Source organism: Cervus elaphus, chromosome 13, assembly GCF_910594005.1.
Source record: "Cervus elaphus chromosome 13, mCerEla1.1, whole genome shotgun sequence".
NCBI classification, from domain to species: domain Eukaryota; kingdom Metazoa; phylum Chordata; class Mammalia; order Artiodactyla; family Cervidae; genus Cervus; species Cervus elaphus.
In genome coordinates this window covers 46,554,266-46,580,732 of record NC_057827.1, presented here as the reverse complement: position 1 = coordinate 46,580,732, position 26,467 = coordinate 46,554,266, and the positions used below count along the sequence as shown (strand labels likewise).

The 26,467-nt window shown below is 38.4% G+C and overlaps 1 protein-coding gene across 17 annotated transcripts in view; it reads right to left on the bottom strand.

Annotated features, from left to right (window-relative positions):
- The window catches only part of NPAS3 (neuronal PAS domain protein 3), a 930,536-nt gene that overhangs the window by 508,888 nt on the left and 395,181 nt on the right, over window positions 1-26,467 (bottom strand). For 5 of the 17 annotated variants that reach the window (XM_043921657.1, XM_043921658.1, XM_043921665.1 and 2 more), the window contains one exon: window positions 10,974-11,027. The exons of the other annotated variants lie outside the window; for them this stretch is intronic. In XM_043921657.1, coding sequence (XP_043777592.1) covers window positions 10,974-11,027 — 54 coding nt within the window. The remainder of the gene's footprint in view (window positions 1-10,973; window positions 11,028-26,467) is intronic. 17 annotated transcript variants of the gene reach the window in all.

The following is a 26,467-nucleotide window of genomic DNA, read 5'->3' as shown; positions in this document are numbered from 1 at the left end:
GACACTCAACTCATCAATCATTAAGGAAATAGTGGTAGGCAGAATTCTAAGATGTCTCTAAAAACTCTCACTCCCTGGTTTGTATAACCACTCCCTTTGAGTATGGACAATACTTGTCAATATGATGGGATTTCACTCCCCTGATTAGGTGGAATTCTAAGATAAAAAGTGAAGAGATTTTACACATGTAACTCAGGTTCCTAATCAGTTGACTTTGAGCTAATCAAATAGGAAATTATCCTGGATGGGCTTGATCTAATCAGGTAAACCCTTTAAAAGAGGCCTATCTGTCTTCTCTGAAAGAGAGACTCCAAGTGCAAAGGGTTCTTCTGCTGGCCTTGAAAAAGCAAACAACCATGTTGTAAACTGCCTCTGGAAGGAGCCACATGTCAAGGACCACTCTAGGGTGTTCTCTGGAAGCTGGGGGAATCCCCAGTTGATAACCAGTAAGAAAATGGGGACTTCAGTTCTACATCCTCAGGGAGCTAAATTATTCCATCAACTAGTGAACTTGGACGAGGTCCTCAATCTTCAGATGAGACTGTGGTCCCAGACAACCCTATGGTTTCCATCAGTGAGCGCCTCAACACTGAACCCAGTTAACCCACATTCAGACTCCTAATTCAGAGGAACTGCAGACGAAAGGGTACGTTGTTTTAAGTTGCTATGTGTGTGGTAATTTGTTACACTGCAATAGAAAACAAATTCAAAATAAAACTGCTGTGATATACTACTACACAATCAAAAAAACTGGAGCTGGCTATTAAAAAACAAACCACCCTGGAACCATCATATGTTGTTGGTGGGGATATAAAATGGTCCAATCCCATCACTTTTGAAAACAATTTTTACATTTTCTTTCAAAATTAAACATGCTTTTACTGTAAAACATTAAATTACACTATTATGTGTCTATAAGAAATGAAAATATTTTTCCACACCAAGACCTGTATGTGAATTTTCATAGCAGCATTATTCAAAATGGCCAGAAATGAGAAACAATCCAAATATCTATCAATTGTTAAATAATGCATAAACAAATATATGTATAATATATTTATAAGACATATATAATACGGCATATTTATGCAGGAAACTAATACTCAGCAATAAAAAAAAAACTAAATATAGACACACACAATTAAATAGACTCAAGAACATTATGCTAGTAAAAGAAGCTATGGTTTGGGAAGATTCCATATGCCGTGGGGCAACCGAGCCCATGTGCCTAGAATCCCTGCTCCCCAATAAGAGAAGCCACTGCAATGAGAATCCCATATACCACAGCTAGAGAGTGGCCCCTGCTCACTGCAACTAGAGAAAACCTGCACAAAGCAATGGAGATCCAGCACAAGAAGCCAGACACAAAAGACTACATATTTGATGAATATACTCACATGAAATCTCTAGAAGCAGCAGAACTAAAGAGAGAAAGTAGGTTGATGCTTGCCTAGGTTAAGAGTGGGAACAGAGATTAGTGGGTACGAGGGGACTTTTTGATGGAGATGATGGATTTCTCTCAAAACTGGATTGTTATGATGGTCACAATTTGAAATTTCCTAAAACCATCCAAATTATACACTTACAATGGGTGGGTGGTATGGTGTATAAAATATACTTCATTAAGACTCTTAAAAGTGAAAAAAAGCCTTTTAATATCAAAACACCATTTAAATAGGAGTAAAAAGTGGGATATTTGTAATGTAAGACAAAATGAACTTGCCATACCTATTTTCCAAATATTTCTTATTCAGATGTCAAACACTGACTCAATGACAATCCAACTTTTCAACCCTTTCGTATTCATATTCAACATAAAGAATTTATCTTATAATCCACCTGGTTATAAAATTTCTCTCCCATTTACATTATACTACTGGTTCAAAATTTTCCAGGAGAGAATTCTGACACATATCCTACTAAAAGAGGAAAGCAATACCAAAGTCAAATTAGGCCATGTCTCCTTCAAACCTCCTTTACCCATAACTTTTCTGATTTGTTTTCAATTGCTTCAATAAAATGGACTGAAAGTCATGCCAGTGTTCATAAATTGGTATTAATTATAAGTGAGGAAGATTTAAAATTTTATGTTACATCTCAAATACTACGGGTTTTTAGAATCCTGACAAATTTTCTTCCTGTTAGGCAAATGAAAATTCTGTGACCTTCTAAACAAAAGGAAACAATCAAATCAAAACTGTTGCCAAGAAACTGACCCAAAACATTACTCGAGAAGCAAATTAAATGAGAAAATAAGAGCAATAAATTACAATGGCAGTTGTTATGGATATTTCCTATTAAAGTCACGTTTAATGAGTATGTTAATATATATTTTCCAATCAACTTCTTTTAACTATTTGGAGGTTTTACTTAATAATGAAGTAAAACTGAATCCATCTAAATGAATATATTATCTCAAGGATGCTTTCATCCTAAATGCAATGGAATCTCTGGAAAAAAATGTGTTGGAGTCTTGACTCTGTCACTTTAAACTTGTTGAGAAACCTTAAAATAAGTCACAATACTGCTCTTAGCCTCAGTTTCCATTATTTGTAAAATAAAACTAATAATAATATTTGACCATCGTACTTCACAAATTTTACATGAAGACTAAGTAAAACAATATACGGGAAAGTTTTATAAACTCAGGTAGGATACAAAAGTCAGCTGTTTAGAAAGCAAAAAGCAAAAGATGTTGAACTTGTTAAACATCCATTTGTTAATTCTAAGGCAAGGACATAATTTCCTTCATAGAGGCATACAGTAGTCACATGAATAAAATAAATTTATTTCAAGGAGCTCAAAGCATATCATATGTATCATCTCATATATCTTCATCATATCCTGTATGTGAAAACTACTATTTCTACTCAAATTGTGAAGCTAGTGAAAAGAAAAGCTAAATGACCAGTCTTAGTGTCACAGAAGCAACCAATGCTCCGTTTCATCTTCAAGCAGGACTATAGATGCTCTGGGAATTGTATGCATCCTAAGAGGTCAGAGGTGACAGCCCAAATTTGTATTTCACATTTTTTTGGGGGCACCGTCTGCTTCATAATTACAGGAGATATCATTATTTTTGTTTCCTTTGTTATCTTTACAGACAGAGAACTTGTCAAAATGTAGTGAAGGCAATAAAATGCCAATAAATATACTGCCTTAAACCTGGAGGTCATTACCAAGGAGAGGTGTTTAGTTTCTGAGAAAGAAGATGCATAGTTCAGTAGGCAGTTAGAGTGAATCTATGTTTGCTCGGCACCTGGGTCCTAGTGAAAATGATCCAACCGACTTGTAAACAGGCACGATGCCATTCAGCCATATGGGTGCACATAGATGCTGCCAAGTGACCATGTAGGAGAATCAGAAGCGTTTGTTGAGGGCAGCAGTCCCAGTGTGGGACATCCAAACAGCTGTCTACCCTGAGATTCACATGCCTGTGGTTAAGGGGACGCGACATGGTTAATCTAGGTTGGATTAATTTTAAAACATAAAAATCAGCTTCCTTGGCCCCAGATGGTCAGTTTGGTACATGGGTGAACCATCTAACAGTATCCTCTTGTCTCCAAGTTTGCCTTTCTTCCCCTAAAAGTCATGATGTATTTCTATTTAATGGCTTTCCAAGGTATCTAACTGCATTCCATGATACTGATCTATTATTTGAAAAGAAAAATAGTCTTCATAAATCCCAGTAACCTACTTTCTTAATCTGATTTTTTTTTAGAAATATGGCCATATTTATCTTTGTAAAGATAAGCATCATTTTGGTGAAAGGCTGGTAAACTCATTTTAGTCAAGAGGTCAAGCCAAGCAGTGAAACCACATTAAGGAACTTAGAGAAATAAATAAAATCAGTTTGGGAACTTTACAACTAGAATAATTTTATGTGAGTTTAAAGTCTGGAAAATTCAGAAACTTGAATTACTTAAAATTTGGGAGGAAGCCTTGTTCCTTGAAAGTTTTACATAGAACCGTCAAGATCTCATTTACATTCTCAGTGCATAGCATGGGCTACAATATTTTCAGGAACAAGAGCTGCAAAGGAAATTAGAGAAGTGATAGCATTTTCTCCAGATCTCTAAAAACATCATTAGGAAGAGCATTATTTTGGGGGTTGTATTAGTGTAGGGCAGATAACTAGGCAGAAGTACATTTCATAGCTGGGGAACTATACACGATATACATGCACACATACATGCATGTAACTAAGACAGTTTATTCCAGGAAGTGACTTTGAGCCTTATGTAAGGATATTTTACTCATCCAAGATGCAAATGAGATGAAGAAACCTGGAAAATGCCTCTGAAAGATAATAAAAGCTATCACAGAGTCCAGGTACTTTATTCACAGACGATCCCTTTGTCTTTTATCAGATTCGATTCATGCTTGGCTTATACATAATGCCAACAAACCCGGGTGTCCAAGCTAAAACCATATCTGAAACAGCAAATTAAAAGAGAGATCTAGAAATGCTAACAGTAGAGAAGAATTATGACTGACAGTAAGGGATCAACAGAAAAAGGGGGAGATAAACAGCAGGGGAAAAAATTCTCAAAATGCACTATAATACAGGCCAATTTGGTATACAGTTAAAGCAGGTCTCATAGTCCAAAAGTCCCTGAGGACATCAACCATATTATTTTCATGGTAATGAAATGCATACATAATAATACTCCTAAGTCATAAAGAAAAGGCTAAATTATCTTCCACACAAAAATGCTTTCCACGATAATTTAAATAAAAAAGAAAAAGTTTGGTGATTAAAGAATAGGCCCCCTTTTGTCCAAAATAATCTCCTGTAAGTTCCAGAGAGTTGAAGTTTGCTTGCACATGTACTATATTCATATGTATAAATTATGAACAACTTTATAGCTCTAAAAATGTCTGGATACTGATGAGATCTTACCCTGATAAGACGATTCCTGATTTACAAGCTTGAATTTCAAGAGTTACGATGCAGCATATAAAACATTATTATAAATTTCAACTCACTGCTACCCTTAGTACTATACCAGTTTGAGGAATGTTTTATCTCTTTCATACTAAATCATCAAACTGTAAATAGTTTAAATTTTGGCAACTTTTGTCTCCTCTCCTCCACCTCAAGCTTTAAAATGTAGGCCTTCATTAGAATGCTTTCCTCCTTCACGCCAGCAAATAATTAATTATTCTTCATAAATAAGTAAAATATCTCTTTACATGTAGGTCATTGCTCAATAGAAATTATAAATTGCAAGTGCCTCTCTTTGTCCTCACAAACAAATAAATTCAGGAAAAACAGACTCTTTGAGTAACCTTTTCCATAAAACTCGACTCCCTGACCCTCCAAACGGAATGTTAAGTGACTATCAATTTATTTGTCTGCTTCTGAGAAGGCCTGTGGAATATGAGATGCCTAATAACTATAAAAGTGCCTCTGTGAAGACATGAAAGGGGATTTTAGTCTTATTTTACACTTTGAGATATTTAGTATACAGTGAATGGAATTATCCTTCCAAGTAATTAAATCACAAATTGAAGGAATTATGAACCTAAACAGAGTGTACTGAACTATAATTAGATCATTAAAAGAGCCACCGCTGAGTGCACATTACATGCCACCATTACACCTGCTGCTGAGATTATCTCATTTAATCCTCACAACAGCTCTGAAAAGTGACTTGCCCAGGGTCAACCATGAGGTACCCATGAATGAATTTGGAGATCATCAATATAGAGAACACAAGTGTTTTTAAGAACCAACAATGTTAAAGTTTAAAATTAAAAACAATAGAGGTGTGAGGGTGAAGTGAGCATATCCGTGCACTTTGGTTTTTATTTAGTCACCTAAACATTCATACTGCCTAGTATGTGCCAGAGCATTTACAAGGAATGACAGAGGTTGCTCACTGTCACCTAACAATAACATATGCTAACCTAACATTTAATGTGTTCCAGACATCCTTTTGAGTGTTCACACACACACCATCTCATATTAATGTTCAAGATAAACTTAGGAAAAAGGTCTACTACTAGTGTTCTCTGTTAAGAACTATCCACTGATTTCCCATCACACATAGAATAGAACCCAACTCCCACTGAGTCCCCGAAGGCCCACGTGACTGCACCTGCCTGTCTAACCACCCTTATCTGAGTCTGTCCTTTCAACTCATACACCCAAGCCCCACGGGATGTTTTGTTTTGTTTTTCATTTTTGTTTTTTTAATTCTACTCCTAGAAGAAACCTAGTTAGTTCCTACCTGAGAAATTCTGTGCTTATCACTTCCACTGAACTTCTTTGTCTCTAGACTTGCTGTGGCCAGCTCCTTCTGGGTATCAAGGTCTCAGCCAAAATCTCACCTGTGGGAGGCCTTCCTTGCTCACGGATCAACAGCAGTACAGGTACCCACACAATGTTACCTCTAGAACATCATCCTGCTTCATTTCTTCACAGTACTCAGCACTATCCTGAGTCATGTTATTTGCTTGTTTATTGCCTGTTCCCTGCCCCACCTAGTATAAAAGCTTTATGAGCAGGGTGTGTCACAAATCTTCTCACACAGATAGCAGTATCTGTGGAATGTGTCTAATCCTTAAAGCAAAGAGCAGAACATCACATGTGGGCTAGCAGCCTAAGGAGTTTTGAAGGCATCATTTGCCCGAGTGTTCAAACATATAATGAAAGAATTAATGCCAAGAAGGTGTTTAAAATTCTTACATGTTTCAGAATTAAATGACACTACTAAAACCCTTTGAGTTTAATATAAAAATCAGATATTTCAAGAGATTTTGAGTGGATAAAGTAGAAAACAGCCCATATTAAAATTTGTGTGACACAGCTAAAGCAGTACTTAAGAGGGAAATGTATACCTTTAAAGATAAAATTTCATGAAACTCACAACTTAAAAATAAAACAGTAAGTATTTATCTGAAGAATTCAGGATACAAAAGAAGAAAGAAAATAAAGATACTCTGTCTTGTAAGCACAAATAAACAGAAAAAAGTAATAGGGAAAACTAATGAATGAAACTGTATTTTTAAAGAATGATGGATATATAACAAGAATATGAAGATATGTATTTGTAACCTCTATAATAAAATGTTTTTAAAAATAGAAAATAAACCATTATCATCCAAAAGTAAAAAAGAAGCAGTAACTATCATCATAGATGAAGCTTCAAAAATGAGAAGAACTTCACACAGGTTCTTCAAGATCCCGACTCAGTTAATTTCATCTGAGACTGTTCATCTTGACATGACAGCTCAGCATCACCATTAAAAATCAGACTGTTTCCTTCCATTAAATTTTCCAAAAAAAACTTTTATGTAAATTGAACTATTAAAATAATATCTACCATGATTATTTCTAGTCAAAGATTATTGTAGAATATTTTGAAAACACAAAATAACCAAGAATGAATTAGAAATCTACTATAATTCCAGGGATGGTTTTACCAAGTGTGTGGCAACACAATACCAAAATAACAGGCAAAAAAAATTAAACTGTTTATTCTTGAGTATACCAACAAAACACTGGGTGGTGTCCTTTGGAAATGCACTGAATATTTTGCCTTTATTTCTCACTATTCCTGTATGCAGGTCAGGATGGTGTCCTTTGGAAATGCACTGAATATTTTGCCTTTATTTCTCATTATTCCTGTATGCAGGTCAGGAAGCAACAGCTAGAACTGGACATGGAACAACAGACTGGTTCCAAATAGGTAAAGGAGTACGTCAAGGCTGTATATTGTCACCCTGCTTATTTAACTTCTATGCAGAGTACATCCTGAAAAACGCTGGGCTGGAAGAAGCACAAGCTGGAATCAAGATTGCTGGGAGAAATATCAATAACCTCAGATATGCAGATGACACTACTCTTATGGCAGAAAGTGAAGAAGACTAAAGAGCCTCTTGATGAAAGTGAAAGAGGAGAATGAAAAAGTTGGCTTAAAACTCAACATTCAGAAAACTAAGATCATTGCATCCGGTCCCATCACTTCATGGCAAATAGATGGGGAAACAGTGGCTAACTTTATTTTTTGGGGGGCTCCAAAATCACTGCAGATGGTGATTGCAGCCATGAAATTAAAAGATGCTTACTCCTTGGAAGGAAAATTATGACCAACCTAGACAGCATATTAAAAAGCAGAGACATTACTTTGCCAACAAATATTCATCTAGTCAAGGCTATGGTTTTTCTGGTGGTCATGCATGGATGTGAGAGTTTGACTATAAAGAAAGCTGAATGCAGAAGAATTGATGCTTTTGAACTGTAGTGTTGGAGAAGACTCTGGAGAGTCCCTTGGACAGCAAGGAGATCCAACCATTCCATCCTAAAGGAGATCAGTTGGGTGTTCATTGGAAGGACTGATGCTGAGGCTGAAACTCCAATACTTTGGCCACTTCATGCGAAGAGCTGACTCATTTGAGAAGACCCTGATGCTGGGAAAGATTGAAGGCAGGAGGAGAAGGGGACAACAGAGGATGAGATGGTTGGATGGCATCACCGACTCAATGGACATGGGTTTGGGTAGACTCCAGCAGTTGGTGATGGGCAGGGAGGCCTGGTGTGCTGCGGTTCATAAGGTTGCAAAGAGTCAGACACGACTGAGCGACTGAACTGAACTGAACTGATTCCTCTTCAAGCACACTCTGGCCAGTTAACCCTGGTAACTTAGTATTTCCTTAACACACATGCTATTTGGAAGCTTCCATTTCTTTCACTCACCTGGTTCTTTCTGCTTGTGTTACCACCCTTCATCTCTACTTGTTCAAATATTACTGCTGTCCATGAGGAAACTCCCCCTCTTATTTCCTAGTTGGAAATAATGTCTCCCTTCATGGAATCCTTCTAGCCTGCCGGTGCCTCTGTTGTGGTATTCACAGAACTTGTATTGTGTCTTCCCTTACATGGTTGTTTTCTGAATATGTGCTTTCGTTTTCCTATGCTGTAACCCAGAGGAACCAAGCACTTCGTGTGTACCTTTGACTTTTCAATAGCATCTAACCTAGCATCAGATTTTACAGCAAGCCAGGATTTTAAGTAACATAGCCTCTAATCTAAGCCTCAGTTTTCTCACATATAATGCAGGGGGCTAAAAACAGTACCTAATTCCTAGCATGACTTTGAGAATTAAATGACATTATGTATACAATACCCCAGTAGAGTGTCTAATATACCATAAGCACTCAATATGATTTGTATTCAACAAATGATCAAAAATGTCCTAATCTTGGATGAGGACAGGTACAGAAATCTTTCAAATATTTTAAGGATTAAGCATGCCAAAGTCGGCCACCAGCAAGCTATGTTCATAGTAACATTTTGCCAAACTGCAACAATCTTAAACTGCCATTAATTTTTAAATGTGTCATCAGTTTACTATTAGTTCTCCTGGGGAAAAAAAAGAAAAATCATCAAACTAAGCATATACATCAATTACAAGATATGTTTTCAATTTCAGAGACATTTTGAAATGTGGAAATGCAGTAATTTTCATGCCAAGTTACTCTTCTGTTTTGTAACACTCATCAGTCCTTTGCACACACATCCCCATCATTCTGGGGATAACAGGCAGCTCCACCACCACCTTGACATATACACCTGCTACTGAATTTCTTTACAAACTTGGTCTCTCTGTAAGCTCTGGACCCCGCCATCTGTCCTCACCACTGTATGAACATCAAACTCTCCATGTGGCTCAGAAGAACATGTTCCCATCATCTACCAGGCACTCTTCCTCTTCCTTTTCTTTCAGAGTTCCACAGCTTTGAAAAGCTTTGACCACTTCACTAAGTTATGATCTTACTATACTTATACTTTTATTAACAGCTTGTATTTTCATATAATTTTCAAACTGTTTTCACATAAAATAATCCAATTAATTTTCATACCAAAAAACCCTCATGAGGTAAAAACAGGCATTTATTTATCCCCCTTTCTCAGTGAAGAGATGGAAATCCAGGAGTCTTTCTGACTTGCCAAATTTTATAGCACTGAGGTGTTAAAAATACCCAGGAGCCATGAGTCCACATACTGTGCTTTTTATTTTAAAGTTCATTTTCACCTCATTCCACCCCATGTTCTCTCCTCCATTCTTCTATATTTATGGTTTCTTTCATAGACTTCTGCCCGCCTCCTAAGCCTAAGTTGTTAATGCTCAGAACACTTTTTCTCTCTGTTTTTCCCCTGGCAGTCACCACAGCTTCAGGCTTCAAAATAACATCTACATAGAAAAGCCCAGATCTCCATCAAGGTGACAGGTCTTTCCCCCACTCTATCTGGAGGTTTCTATTCCTACATTCTGTCCTCACATTAAATCAATGAAATGCACTAACTGGTCAAAAAAATGCAAACTCTTAAAAAACAGAGCAAGACTATCTTATTTTCTAACCACAGTTAAAAAAAAAAAAAACCAAAAAACAGAAGATTCTACCCTATTCTTCAATATCCTGAATACCCCATTGTGAAAGGAGAGTCTATAATAAAAAATAACCTAAAATTTGAAAAAGGATCACCTTTTGCCATCAGCTTGGTTCCTAAAACTCTTCTAGCTGTTTTGGAGCCCACTCCTTACCTATCAAATATCAACATACCAGTATATGATCAAAGGTGGTAGCAATCAAAATATTTAACTGCAAATGATGACTGTACCCATTGAATATGGCCATTCAGAGGGTTATCAGGTAAGAACCACTCTAGTCCGTGCTGACATGACTAACTCAATACCACCCCGAAAGATCTGAACTTTAGAACTAAACAAATAGTAACAGTGAAACCTAAACTTCCATGAGTTTGAAAATCATAGAAACTTAACATCTTTTGCAATTTTAAAAAGAACCCTGTGCCAGGAATCTGTATTGTTCTAAACCATTGTTCCAAATAGAAACCACTGTTCAAACACACACCAAAAATTACTCAGGAGTTCTCAAAACTCTGAGAAGCATCAAAGAAGCACACCAGAAAAAGTCATGTATAGTACCCTATAAATACTTACGGTTGACATTATCTGGCTGTAGTTCAACATTTTGTTGTAGTTCTCCATAAATTACTAGCAAAATTAAGGAAAGAAGAATCTCTGTTATTTCATTAAGGTCTCTATCTCTGTGAAATTTTATAGCATAAAGCAAACTCTTAATGATGATACCATCCTTGTAGATAATCAGAAGATTTTCACAACAATCAAACAGATTAGCTGACAAAAAGTCCCATGTTTGGTTCATCATATGAAACTATTTAGGGTTTATAATCTTGAAAGGGCAATCCAATAATCACACTAGAAGCAATTTTGTACGATACTAGTGCTGAAAAGTCAATTTAACTTTCCAGCTTTATAAGACTTTGTTATTGCTATTGTTAATTATTTCTCATTTAATGGGAAATTGGCAACAAGGTCCCCGACTGTCATTTTAAATCTGCAGTAATATCATGTGAAGCTTTTCGTCCTTATTCCCAAGTCCTGGATTATCAGAGTTAAATGGCAGATCCGGCGTTACAAAAGCTCAGGGGCAGGCACTGTTACACAAATTGCCAATTCAATTAACAGTGTGCAAATGCTCCGCTGGCAGACTGCAGGAAGGACAGCCATTTTGGCAAGTGTCATTCCTAATTTATCAACCTGTCAAACCCTCCACTCAGGTGCCTGCGGTCACTGTCTGCTTCTTAATGCTGCGTTGTAAAAGCTGCAGGAACCATTCTTGTAGCTTGACAAGGCACAATACTCAAAACTGATTTTAAAATCAAATGTACAGTTGTCTTAATTATTCTCAGTATAAATGATGTTTTAATTACAAAAACAGAGTGGGAATATTAAATCAGAATTGGATACTAGGGTTTACACAGAAAGAAGAGAACTTTTATCTGTCTTAAGAAGAGAGGCAGAAAATTTATCCTAGAATAATTTATTACACCATCGCCTTCTTAAATTTTACTAAGTATCTGCATAAGTCTCTTGCCCCCCACATGTATACAGTATTAATTATTCATTCAAACTGAGTCATAAACTTTTCTCCCCGTAGTTGTTCCTACACTTTGGGAATGATCCTGAGCAGGGATACAGCAAGTGATGCTTGTATCTTAAGAGACTTCTCCTCACTCCCTTAACCCTGATCCTAAGTGCCCACATCTACACAATTCCTCATATATTGATGTTCCATTAGAAGTCTACAAACAGCAAAGCATATCAAAGTGTTACCACCTTCCATGGTAACACTTAACAGTTTAACAACTATTTATTTCTCAAACAAAATTTTGTACTCAACACCTAAGAGAAGAGAGGTAAAAGGCTGTTTGAGATTGATCTGAGTATTTCAGGAAAATGTCCCTCTGCTACTTACTTGACATTCTTAATATTCAGCAGTCGACCACTTTTCTCAGAATACCGAGACAGCACTCAACATGGGGGCTAACGGCTTATTTTCATTACCAAGTTATTTATTTCTTCCTTTTTTCACAATCATTAATGAACACTCTGCAAGGGTGGGAGGGGATGTACAAAGGGTGTGGATGGAACATGCAGATAAATGAGATACTAACTCACAGTCCATTAGAGTATTTTATTTAAAAAGAGAGATCCAGCGGGGGAATTTGCGGTAAATAGCTTTGGGGACCCTGATGCATTATGAAAGCATTCCATTAACAAATAGATATTAAGCACGTATATGTGCCAGGTACTCCTACAAGCCAGGCAAACACAGAAGAATAAGACACAGCGCCTGTCTTTGAGGAGGTAAGTTTTAGTAGAGATAAAATAGCTGGTTTTTCCAGTAGTCATGTATGGATGTGAGAGTTGGACCATAAAGGCTGAACACCAAAGAATTGATTCTTTCAAGTTGTGGTGCTGGAGAAAATGCTTAAGTGTCCTTTAGACAGCAAGGGGATCAAACAAGTCAATCCTAAGTGAAATCAACCCTAAACATTCACTGGAAGGACTGATGCTGAAGCTGAAGCTATAATATTTTGGCCACCTGATGCGAAAAGCTGACTCACTGGAAAAGACCCTGATGCTGGGAAAGATTGAGGGCAGGAGGAGAAGGGGGAAAACAGAGGATGAGATGGTTGGATGGCCTCATCAACTCAATGGACATAAATTTAAGCAAACTCCAGGAGATAGTGAAGGACAGGGAAGCCTGGCTTGCTGCCGTCCATGTGGTCGCAGAGTCAGTCACGACTGAGTAACTGAACAAGTCAGAAAAATCTCTTGTGATTTTTATCATGCAGGTCAGATATACAAAGAGGCAGAAAGTACCTATCTTTCCATCGTCAGAATAGAACATTGCCTGAGTCAAAGGTGTCTCATCCAAGATACTTCCTCTACAACCTGAAATTTTACCAGCAGCAAGTTATTCACTTGGATCTATGTGGCTTTATGTTTTCAATTTCACCTATTATAGTTTTACCCACCAAGTATTAATGGCTTAAAGGAACTTTTAGTTAGAATTTGTTGAACACAGGCAGAGAGCACAGGGCTATGGGAATGGGAGTGAAAAGACAAAGTATTTAGTAAAAGGCCAAGGAAGGGTGAGACAGCCTCAGTGACAAATAGCCTTCTTTAAAATTTTGTTTTAAAGAACTTGTACTTTATATATGCATATGTATGCATATTAAAACACACAGTTATACTGTACACTTACCAAGGACATAATGGCTCCTCCAGAATGCAAAAAGGAGATATGAATACCATGCTTACAATCTGGCAGCCAATTTATAGAATAAAATCTGAAGCCAACCAGTATGGTTCCATTACTATGACAGCATCAGTCTGGGTAGATGCATTTAGTCCCTGGCAGTGGGAGTCAGAAGCATTCCCCAGCCTCAGACTCTGCTGGTACTGCAACTCACTGAGAGACATCTTGATTTTTATCACTGTCAGTAATTTTCATCACTCTTGGTACAATTTAATCTATTCACCTTTAGCCCAGTGTCTATACGTCCACATCACTACACTGGAGAGCCGCTAGGGAACATGACATCTATTTCCCACTACTCTGCAAAGCAATCCTTTCTCTGGCAAGGCCAGGCTCTGTGCTCCTCACCAAACCTAACTGGCCCAGTCTCCACTCTTGCAGGTTTGTCAGCTGTTTCTGGAATTCCTGCTCCCTCTTACTTGTCTAAATCCTACTGATTTCTCAAGGCTTATCACATAATTTTTTGTTTGTAAGACTAGTATTGATGCTGGGATTTGCTATGCCTTAAGGACTCTCCAGTTATTGGATAAATTCCTTATATACTGACTAATGTATGATACATCCACTAAAGATATAATAGAATAAAGATGCTGTGTGCTAAGTCACTTCAGTCATGTTTGCCTTTTTGTGACCCCATGGACTATAGCCTGCCAGGCTCCTCTGTCCATGGAAGTCTCCAGGCAAGAGTACTGGACTGGGTGGCCATGCCCTCCTCCAGGGGAGCTTTCCAACCCAGGGATTGAACCCACATCTCTTATGTCTCCTGCATTGGCAGGCAGGTTCTTCATCATGAGTGCCACCTGGGAAGCCCAAACTAAAGACAGTAATAGTGATTAATAGCAAGGACTTCAATGTACTGAGCACCTACTTTGTGTTCAGCTATCTTTTAAGAGCTTTACATGGTTAACCTATTACCACACAGAGAGAGGTGAGGCCAATCATCATCTCCCTCTCACAGTTAAGGAATTTAGGCAGAGGACTGACAGATCAGCTGCTCAGGGTCATCTGTCTAGGATGTGGTGAAGCTAAGATTCAAACCCAGACAATCTGGCTTCAATACTTACACCCTCTTTCTGCTCTTACTATGTCTACGGACATCAATCATATCAACCCCCAAATTCTCCCAAGCAGAGTGCAAGGACCACATTGTTCTACTCTTATTTATAATGAGCCTGAGAATCTGAATAAAGGTGTGCCTTACACAGGCTACCTCAGGAGTCAGTGAAAAAGCCAAAATGATAGCCTACTCTATTTCCCACTGTTTCCAAGCCCAGACTACCTCGTAAAGATGAATTCCATCCCATTTTGAATCCCATCCTGTGTTGGTCAACTCCAGAGTATCTACAAATCTCCACAATCTTGCCTTGAAGTTATTTTGAACTAATTAAGCAGGACGAGCTCTAATCACTGGTTGATAGTCCCTGCTATCTATTATTTACTTTTATTCCCCCATGAAGCCTGATGTCTGGTAGGAAGTCTTTTATACTAAAATTTAATTACCTCTTCCACCCTAGGGGAGGTGTGCAAAACCCTGATAACAGAGTAAACACACGAAGGTTAGAGAAACTCATCTTCGCATGGTGCTTCCCGTCACTCGTCACTTGGAGGGGTGACATTCTCTGCAGCTTTCCGCACGCGTCCGCGGGGAGCAGGACAAGAAGCAGAGTCAGCGAGGAGGTGCCAGCTTGAGAAGCTACAGGACGGTCCAGCCTGTCTGATTCAACCCTCCAAACTGTGGGTTCCTCTCCTGGTTTGACATCTGTACACTGGCCATCTATCCTACCGCTGATCAAGCAATGAACAAAACGCCAGTCATCAGCAACTCTATGTTTTCTTTTCCAGAAAGAAATGAGATTTGTCTCCCCAATGATATGTGGAAATGGGTCTCAATGGAGTACATCTGGCTCGTGCATGTACTGAACATGTATTCACTCTGCCAGGTGAAGTGATGTGAACGTCACAGTTCCCGTCCTCAGCTAGCTTGCCATCTACTCAGGGTGCCAAATTGCATTGTGTGTCCACTTCTTTTTTTTGCCTCCAATGGCATTATCTCTGTATTTCTCTTCTTTCTGACACCCTCTTACCAGATCAATCTTTGTAAGAACAACACTAAACCTCCTTTCCAATCAAAACCTTCTAAGTGTCCTTACTGGTGACTGAAACATACTCTCTAGGCAGTCATTCCAAGCCAAAACTTCCCAGCCCTAGGTCTTACTTTGTGACTCTTCCCTTACACATCCTGTGTTCCAGTTGCACCGCACAACCCTCTTTCCTGAGCACACGGTGCTTCTCTTTCTCCCATATGCTGTTCACGCTGTTCCTTTTCCCTCAAGTGCTCTTCTGTTGCTCAGCAACCTATTCTTCCTTTGATGGCTTCTCTAACCCCACGTTCTCTACAAAATCCTTCCCGGTTGACCAGTCACAGTGGGAAGAAATCTCTTCCCTTAAGCGCCACCCCCTTATAGTTACACTTCCCTAAGGCTTTGGTCATATTCTGGGTTTGATTCATCTGATCAGAACACATTCACTGAGTGTCTACCATGTGTCATGTACTGGTGATACAATAATTAAAAATAAAACATGTTCACAAAAACTCATAATTAATCAGGAGTAGGAGGTATGCAAGCAATTAACAAGTCAATGTGACAAGATGCTCTGTGTAAAGTTTCTCAACCTTGGCACTATGGACATTTTGAGCCAGATAATTCTTTGCTGTATGTGTGTGGGGGAGTCCTGTGTGTATGTGTATGTGGCGGGGGAGTCCTGTGAATTACTGGATGTTTAGCAGCATCTCTGGCCTCTGCCCCCTAGATTCCAGCAGCATGCCCCAAGTTGTAAAAACCTCAAATATCCCCAAACATTGCTAAACATCTCCTGGGGGCAAAACTGCGCCTCATTGAAAACCACTGCATTGCAGGATTTCACAAAATATGCTGAGGTGCATAGGAAGGCAGGCCTGGGAGATAGGGTTTTACCAAGGACGTTAGGCACCTAGACCCTGAAGGATGAGAAAGTAGGTGGCCTGGGGCATACCCAGGCTATGGTGAAGACATGGAGATCAAACATTGAATGACATCCCTGAGGATCTTAGAGGACAATGGAAGCTGTATATTGACAGTATAGAAGGGGGAAAGGAGAGGCTGGAAGGAGCAGGGCTTCATAGTATAATGCATTCATTATATAACATCAGATCAACATGGTGGCACAACTAGAAAGGATCTTAGAAATTGATGAGGCTGATTTTCTTTCTACTTTATCTTGCATGTGAAACATCTAGGAAAGAAGAAAGTGCAAAGCAGAACTGGGGCTGAATTTCTCTACTTTCACACTTTAAGTCAGCAACTTCTTAACCAGGTAGAGCCTCAGCTACCTCACCCGTAAAACACAGATAGTAAGTGCTACCCTAGAATTTTTTGTGGAGGGCAGGGAACTAGCACTGTGCCTCCCATGGTTACTTAATCCATGTCAGTTTTCTTCCCCCCTTCCTTCTCAGGATTGAACTGTGCTATGAAAGAGAGCAAGACTGCCTTTTAATCATTAATGCAGAATCTAAACCACAGTGTGACAGACTGAACAGTTTTCAATGTTGTGGTAGATTAAGGGTGGCCATAAATTCTTTGCTGCTTCTCCCATGAGTAGGTGGAAATAGCAGCAAAGAAGGTAAAAACAAGTGGCATCTATTTCACCTTCCCTTGAATCGAGGATGGACTTGTAGCCTGCTTTAATCAATAGGAAGAGGCAAAAGTAATGCTGCCAACTTTTCTGCCCAGTTGTTAAATAGCCAGGTAACTACCATGTTTGCTCTCATGATGTCCAGCTGCCATGTAAGAAATGTCACCAGCCTGAGACCCACTGCAGCCTGTACTAACCATGTAGCTACAAGCAAGAAAACCCAACAATCTGATAGCCTACACCCATGTGCCAGGTGAGTGCTGACACACCATCTCAGGTGAGACCAGAAGGAAAACTCTCTAGAAATCCACAGACTCATGAGCAATATCAGCTCATTGTTATTGGAAGCTACTTATTCGGGGGCCCCTACTGGTGGCAACACACTCCAGTATTCTTGCTTGGAGAATCCCATGGTCGGAGGAGCCTGGTAGGCTACAGTGCATGGGGTCACAAAGAGTCGGACACGACTGAGTGCCTTCACTTCACACTTCACTGGTATACAGCATTAGATAATTAAAACAGCCACATACAAAAAAAATTGGAGGATATAGCTAGTATGGGAGGGTTGTTAATTATACAAAAAAAGATGAGTCTGTAGGACTTTGAACAGTCAAAAATGTATCAGAAGATGTCAGATTTAAGCTGTAACTTAAAGAAGATTTGGTTAATATTTTAAATATTAGGTAAGTATGGAATCATTTTTGTTATTCATAACTTTACACTTCTTTCAACTATTACAAAATTTTCAAACATACATACAAGTTAAAACAATAGTAGATATCCATATCATTTCTCCCTAAATTCAACAATTGTTAATATTTGCTAATTGTGGCTCAAACTATAAACATGCACATATATAGTTTGGGGAAACATTTGGAGGTACACAGTAGAGCTCATGACACTTTTTAAAAATTGTGATAAGACATATATAACATAAAATTTACCATCTTAAAAAATAATTTACCATCTTGACCATTTTAAGTGCACATTCCAGTAGTAAACACATTACATCATGGTGCATTTACTCTCAAGGTTATCATCTTGAAAACTGAATTTCTATACCCATTAAACAATAACTCCCTATTCCCCTGGCAATTACCACTCCACTCCCTGTCCCTATGAAACTGACTACTTTAGGTACCTCATTTAAGTGAAATCATACTACATTTGTCTTTTTATGACTGACTTATTTCGTTTAGCATAATGTCCTCAAGGTTCATCCACGTTGCAACATTTGTCAGAATTTCCTTCCTTTTAAGGCAGAGTAATAGTCCCCTGTATGTATACACATTTATTTAGTCATTCGTCTGTTGCTTTCAGCTGTTAGCTACAGTGAAAAATGCTGCTATGAACAGGAGTGTACAAATCTGAGACTCTGCTTTAAACTCTTTTGGGTATATACACTAAGGTGGAACTGCTGGATCACAGGGGAAGACATTATCTTCCTAAGCACTTCAGCACGTGTGATTGACCAAGGATGGTTATAAGCTACATAAGTCTTCCCTTTTACTGGTTAAAGGTTCTTACTACAGCAGCTGTTAGGTGATACTCTGGTTTGTAGTCTAGCTTTTCCATTCACTGGATGTATGACTTAAAACAAGCTATTTAGCTTTGCTAAGCCTTGATTTTATCATCTATAAAACAAGGTAATAACAACACATCTACCTCATGGAGATGTTGGGAACACTTAAGAAAATAACATAGCAAAAGCACTCAGCACAGTGCCTAACAAAGAGTGTATGGTCCCAGAACACTGATGCTGTGATCAGATATTCCTGCCATGGAGCAAACTCATGTTGCTTTATCATCAATAGTACTGAATAGCCATTTGCTATATTCCTTTCTTGTCATTTTCAGATGTTCTTAAAATGGAAAGCTAGCCTTTTCATTAGTATGCTTTCTTTTCCAGTGTAACTTGCTGTGCTTAAGTCCTCCAGGGTTTTTTCCCCACTTACACCTATACAAAACCTGAGATCCAACCAGTCTATCCTAAAGGAGATCAGTCCTGGGTGTTCATTGGAGGGACTGACGCTGAAGCTGAAACTCCAATACTTTGGACAACTGATGCGAAGAGCTGACTCGTTGGAAAAGACCCTGATGCTGGGAAAGACTGAGGGCAGGAGGAGAAGGGGATGACAGAGGATGAGATGGTTGGATGGCATCACCAACTCAATGGACATGGGTTTGGGTGGACTCAGGGAGTCGGTGATAGACAGGGAGGCCTGGCGTGCTGCGGTTCCTGGGGTCACAAAGTGTTGGACACGACTAAGAGACTGAACTGAACTGAAATCTGGTTAAACTGGAATGCGCAAGCTTTCATGGAATTTTAGAAAGAACTGTAGAAGGTACCTATTCAAACTTCCTCATCCACTTATTCAAATTCTGCTTGAATAGGCACATCACAGCTCAATTCCCTGCAGTTCTGAAGTCTTGGTGTAACTGCTGTCCCTCAGACTGAGTCAATACCTGCCCTTCTGGCTTGTTCTGGGGTACTGAAGAGGGACTTCCTGTTTTAGATTAGAGAGGAAGCAACTGACCTCTAAAATCCCTTCTAAGAGTACCTGACATGTTTTCTTTATGCTAAAGCATGCACAAGATGGCTGCAACTATTTCTAGTGATAGTTCAAGATGAGATTGCCTCTCTTCATGACACTTGACAGTTCAGATGAGAAACAATGCAAGAGTTTGTATGATGTGACATGGATTGAATTTACTTTATTAATCAACACCGTGACTAGAACAGTCATGCAAACTAGTATAGATTCCCCTATACTAATGTTTGTTCAGAGTCAAAGGGAAATTATTTGGGGCTTAAAAGTAATATCTCAAGAGAGAAAATCCAAGTTCAGGATTCTGCAGGGCAAGAGCCTCTTTGAGTCTGCAAGATTGGGTATTACCACCCTGGCCCGCATGTGATCTATTTTACACAGCTAAACCCAGGTAGCACTAGAAAAAGAAATCCATCAATTGTTGATCAATACATTTTCCACTTGCAGGATGATATATATTTCAGGAAAGCACTCAATACATAAGGCATGCATGAGAAAAATCTATTGACTTCATTCATACCAAACCTGTTGTACAAATTTTAAATTGCTGACCTAAAATTTGAGGCACAATTTGGCAATTAAGGTAACTGATGCATAGTCAATGCTCAGTGAGCTCCCTTCTTTCAGATGATTCTGAGAATCACTAATTCTTAAAAGACAAAATAGAAGGAAAAAGTGAGACAACGTATAAAAAACTATTTCTCACATGAATGTGTCCTGCAAAATTGCAAAAGTAAGTTGCAATTTTAACTCTTCTGAGATACTTGTTCCACATTGAGGTTATAAATGAATAAACCAGACACTGTCACCAACTGGGACCTTTAGTCAGTACTGGTACCAAAACAGCTCTGTTACAGTTGGGAAATCTGAAACTAATAAATCACATACACATTTTTCACTAACAGAATTCTCAACAAAATTCAAAATCCAAGTTTCTTTGACCAACTCTTACTCTCACTTGATTGTGGATCTTTACTGCTTACCCCACTCCTTAACGCCTTTCCAATCTGCTAATAATTCCAATTATGTCCTCCAAGAAGCATTTCAACACTAAACTGCTGCTCATTCTCCATATCCCTTTAGCATTTACACAGATAGTTTTTCATCATTTCATCTTGCCATTTGGTGCTATCAACTTTTATTTAGATCTTTAATGAATACTGTTCTCTATAAGCAGATTATAAACTTCATTAAGGTATGGATGGGGTTTCTATTATTTTATTAGCCTTTAATAAATATGGCTGCTATTGGCTGGCAAAGATGATTAAAATTAATGCATAAAATATTATTTTTATGGCTTCATTTTTTTTAAAAGAAAGCTTTCTTTTGCCACAAATTAGGCTTGAGTTTATGAGCAAACCAGGTCGGATTTTGCTAAAGGTTAAACAGTAAAGTGTGAATGTTTCCTTGTCATTCAAATTGTGCTAGCACAGGAGTTCCATATTCCATTCAACATATTTTTAATATTCTGCTGCAGATATACCATTCATTACATGTACAGATAACATTTCACGTGTAGGTGATATCCTATCATCCAATTAGAGTATGTTTTTACATTCAGAGGCCAATGGGAAGGGGTAACTTTAAATAATACTAACCACCACCACCGTGTATTGATTCTCAGTATGCATCAGGTACTTCTAATACGTTATTTCTAATTCTTATCCCAATCTTATATACAGACACAATGATCATTTCACAGAGGAGACACTGAAGGTCAAAGATTCTCACACTGACACCCAATAAAGAAAGGATCTAATACTTTAACCCAGTTCAGTGCAATTCAAAAGCTGTGTTATTTACACTACATAAAAATAACTTAGGTTTTGGAGATCTGTTATTTAAAACAAACATTTATACCAAAATGGATATACTTTGTATCTGATTGTCACTAAGTTTATATTCCATGTTTGGACATACTGTTTGAATTTACCTAAGATTTTATCTCTTATCACCTAAGAATCTATAGTCAGACACTTATTTTTAAAGTCGTCTACTAGGTTCAGTCAAATAATGCCATATATAACGTTTTGAGACCCAAGGGGAACAAAAAAGTCAGGAAACAGTCAAATAACATAAATTAACAACAAGAAAAATGTGGTACTTCAGGCTATATATATTGGAAATACTGCCTCTATAGACTCTGAATAGAGTTCAACAAATTATGGGTAATGTTTGAAAGGTAAAAGAGAAACAATGCTTTAAATATAGCAAATATGATCCACAGGAACACTTAAATAAAAATATCATATCACAATTATAGAGATTCCTAGTGTCCAAAGTCCAAAGTGGGCATGATTCTTTGGTACAATGCCTCTAGTCATCATTCATCACTTAAAGTAATCCCCAAAGATTGCCATAGTGGAGCATTTCAAGTTTAAAGTTCTGATGACTTAAAGTAAGTAATGGCAGGGATCATATCAAGTAATTACAACTGGCCCTTTAGTTGTAAATACCTATAGATGTCACAGCTACTGATGGCAGGCATATACACTGAATTTTTTTACAATACTGACATCATTTTATATTCACAGGACCTTAAAGATGAGAGTTGTTCAGTCACTAAGTCATGTCGGACTCTCTGTGACCCCAGGGACTGCAGCAGGTCAGGCTACCCTGTCCTCCACCATCTCCTGGAGTTTGCTCAAGTTCATGTCCATAGATAAGAATACCCTATAGCAAAGCCTTTTGTACTCCAGGCACTAACACCGCCTGGATGAGGAGCCAAACAGAAACTTCATTTACAAATTCCACCATCAGGAATTGTGCTCCAGAGGTGTCCTATAGTTGGTATCTAAATACTTCCTCTGACTCGTTTTCCTCTTAGAGGATCACTTTAGATGGCACTATGATTCAATAAACCACTGGGACACAGCATTAACTCTCAGTGTGTTAGAACTTGAATATCCATTCATATTACAATCAGGGGACTCAAATGATAGATTGTTTCTGGATCAGAGTTTCTCTAGTCAAGAATATTTTTATCTGATGAGAATGACTATTTTGACTTTGAGATATAAAACCCATAGAGATACTAATTCAAAGCCATTTAATCTGATCTCCATGCATTCCGACACTCCACTGCTACATCCTAGCTATTCTTTATAGGGAAAAACTTATTGTACTGCCAAAAACACCCCCTGCCACCTCGAATGACAAGAGCATTCATGCATTTTCATGAGCTCATTTCAGGATAGGAAAAGCAAGTTCCACAATTCCCAAAAAACACATTAAGACACTAGAATATTCTAAATGGATGCTGTAATTAAAGGACCGACTACCATAATCCTATGTATAATGACTAATAATAGGAAATCATAAACTCAAATGTCTATGAGTTAATAAAATTATGAATAGCTTCTCCTACCCCTCCTCCCGAAGTTGTGCATGTATGTATCTAAGGCTTTTGTGCTTCACTTGACTTTGTTTCAATCGTCCTCACAACTGAGAAACATAATTATCCCACATACATTCAAGTACAGAGTTTCACTTCAAAGCCTGGGAGAATCAATAACCACAGCATAAAGAAAATAAACTTGTCAACTTACTTCATAATGGGTAATACATATCAAAAATAATACTGAAGACATGATCGGGTAATTTAAATTTACAAATAATATTTCTATGGTCAAAATCTTTAAGCAGTAAAAATGCCAACTCAATGTTGCAATTTTTTAATCTAAGTAGTAATTAGAATATAGCAATTTAGGGGAAAAACACATTACTCCTGTTGTTACAAGAGCCCACAGGTGTGATTATCTAGCGGAATATTTCACAAACATACACACAAAAAATTGTGATTTTTATCAACCAAGCTGTAAGGAAGTGTGAAGAAAACTGCAAGTCTCATTACAAATGCAACCTGGGGAAGAACATCAAGAAATCCATCCGTGGAAATTGAGACATAGCTAAGAAAACAGAAATAAATGGGAAATTACATAATAATAATAATAGCAATTTTAACAGTAAATAATTACATAACTTTTCTTAAAACATTTCTTATCTGAAGAGACCCCTGATTGATTTCTTAATAGTTCCACATTCTTCCCTGGGTTTCCCAGGTGGCTCAGTGGTAAAAAATGCTCCTGCCAATGCAGACGATGCAGGAGACCCAGGTTCGATCCCTGGACCAGGAAGATCCCCTAGAGAAGGAATGGCAACCCACTCTAGTATTCTTGCCTGGAGAATTCAATATATAGAGGAAAGTGACAGGCTACAGTCAGTGATGAAAGTGAAAGTGTTAGCAGCTCTCGTCTCTGACTCTCTGCGACACCATGGACTGTAACCATCACACTCCTCTGTCCATGGAATTTTCCAGGCAAGAATACTGGAGTGGGTTGCCATTTCCTTCTACAGTGGATTTTCCCAACCCACGGATCGCAACCGGGTTTCCTAAATTATAGGCAGAGTCTTTACTGTCTGAGCCACAGTCCATGGGGTCACAAAGAGTTGGATACAACTGAGCAACGGAGCACGCATGCACAACATTCTCCCATAACGATATCACGTGATGCCACATGTTCTAACCCCTGTATTTCAACACGTCAAATGTGTTAATGTTGCTCTAAGGCAGCCTCCCTCTCTTGAAACCACTCAAAAATAAAAATTTTGAAACATAATCTTCCTGTGTTACCCAAATTAATCAGCCTTCCCCCAAAACATCAAGCCCTTTACCCACCCCCCCCACCCCCCACCACACTTAGGTATGTATACCCTCCCTCTGCCTTCTCCCTGATGAACTCATGTTCATCCTTCAAGATCCCTCTCAAACAACATCTTCCGTTCTCTCTTAGGCCAAGTTACACCTTTACACTTACTCATGGGTCTTAACAATCATGTGTGTGTCTCTACCACCAGACTGAATTCCTGGGATACAAATATTGGTTTTCTTTTCTTTTTTTAATACCCAAATCTATCATGGCTATAATAATTACTCAGTAAGAGTTGGATGAATGGGATAGAAGCATGCATATACAGCAAGGACCCTACATTTCAGTTCACATTCTGGTGTTTTGACTTTGATGCTGCAAGGAGAATTGGTGCTGAATTACTGAATCTAGATGATACAAATTTGGTAGTATTCAAAACAACCTACTGCTTCATGGCACCAGGAATTCCAATTAGAAGTTGTAGGTTATGTAGGTTCAGTGCTGTACCTAATGGGCACCTAGTGCTTTTACTCTTTACTAAAAGAGAAAATCATACTTATGACCAATAATGAATCAAACTGAACTCACATATACAATGTATTCTTGTATAAACAGGGCTTTTTATTAAACAAAAACTGTAGTCAATAAGTAGGCAAACTGAGATGTGAGTGCTTACTGCACTGTTCATGTGCTTTTCAATATGTACATGGTTAATATTTGGATTGTTAATTTTTCTCTTTTCTTCCCTTATCATTCAAAATACCGAGAACATCTTGCCAAAGGACAGCTGAAACAGGACAATGATGACATTCCAAAGAATAGATCCAAATGCAGTAAGAGACCTCAACATTAGTAGTCTGAGACACCCTTTAAGACTCAATAAACTTCTCTCTCACTCTTTTAAAGAGGAAAGCAAGTCCATCCCAAAGATGCTAAGTCAGTTTCATGGCAGCATGCTGCAGCATCACATGCTTAGATGGTGCAAACCCAAGTCACCTAGCCCTCATCACTGACTGTGAAATCGAACCTAATTCATTTGAACTCTAGAATTTAAGGAAGAAGGCCAAGTGCAGAGTGATCCTAAGTACACAAGCAAAGACCTATGAGATGGTAGGAAGAGATGTCAATTCTTCCTAGGACCCACATTGCTCTCTCGAAGCATTTCTCTGTGGACTGTACATTTCATTCCACTGAATTTCAGTCAGCTCCATGGTAGACAACACTATCCGTCTTATTCCATCTTTTTAAGAAGGACTTGATGAGGTGACACAGGACTGACTCTTAAAAACACATTACCTGCTATGTGAGGCATTGTGTGACAGGAAGAACTATCTTAGTGACAGGCGCCTGCCAGCAGATTTGTTGATTTCATGGTCACTTCATTTAAAGTAACAACAGGGCGAAATATGCCATCTGATAATCTGTTTGAATGTCGCCTGTGAAAAGCACTTAACATTTCTGCCAGTTACCAGGACTACAGAATCTGTTCTTCAATATGTGAGGGTCTGTCTTCCTCTTTACTCATTTTTGTCAATTCTCTGCCCCCATCTCCTCTTTCCTCAGAGGAAATCCCCCAGTAATTTTTTGGAAATAGCTTATGCAGAGAAATTTGGCATCAAGGATAAATAACTCTCCTTTAAGCCCCACTTTTTAAAGATGTAAAGACCCTGCCTGCCAATGTGGGAGACTTAGGATATGCAGGTTAGATTCCTGGGTCAGGAAGTTCTCCTGAAGGAGGGCATGGCAACCCACTCCAGTTTTCTTGCCTGGAGAATCCCATGGACAGAGGAACCTGGTGGGCTGCAGGCCATGCAGTCACAAAGAGTTGGACATGACTTAGCACACACATGCACGTGTATTATACAGTTTGAGACTACTAGCTGAGAAAGAGATGTGGGCCACGTTTCAGCTTTCCACAGGCTATCCTTTTAAAAA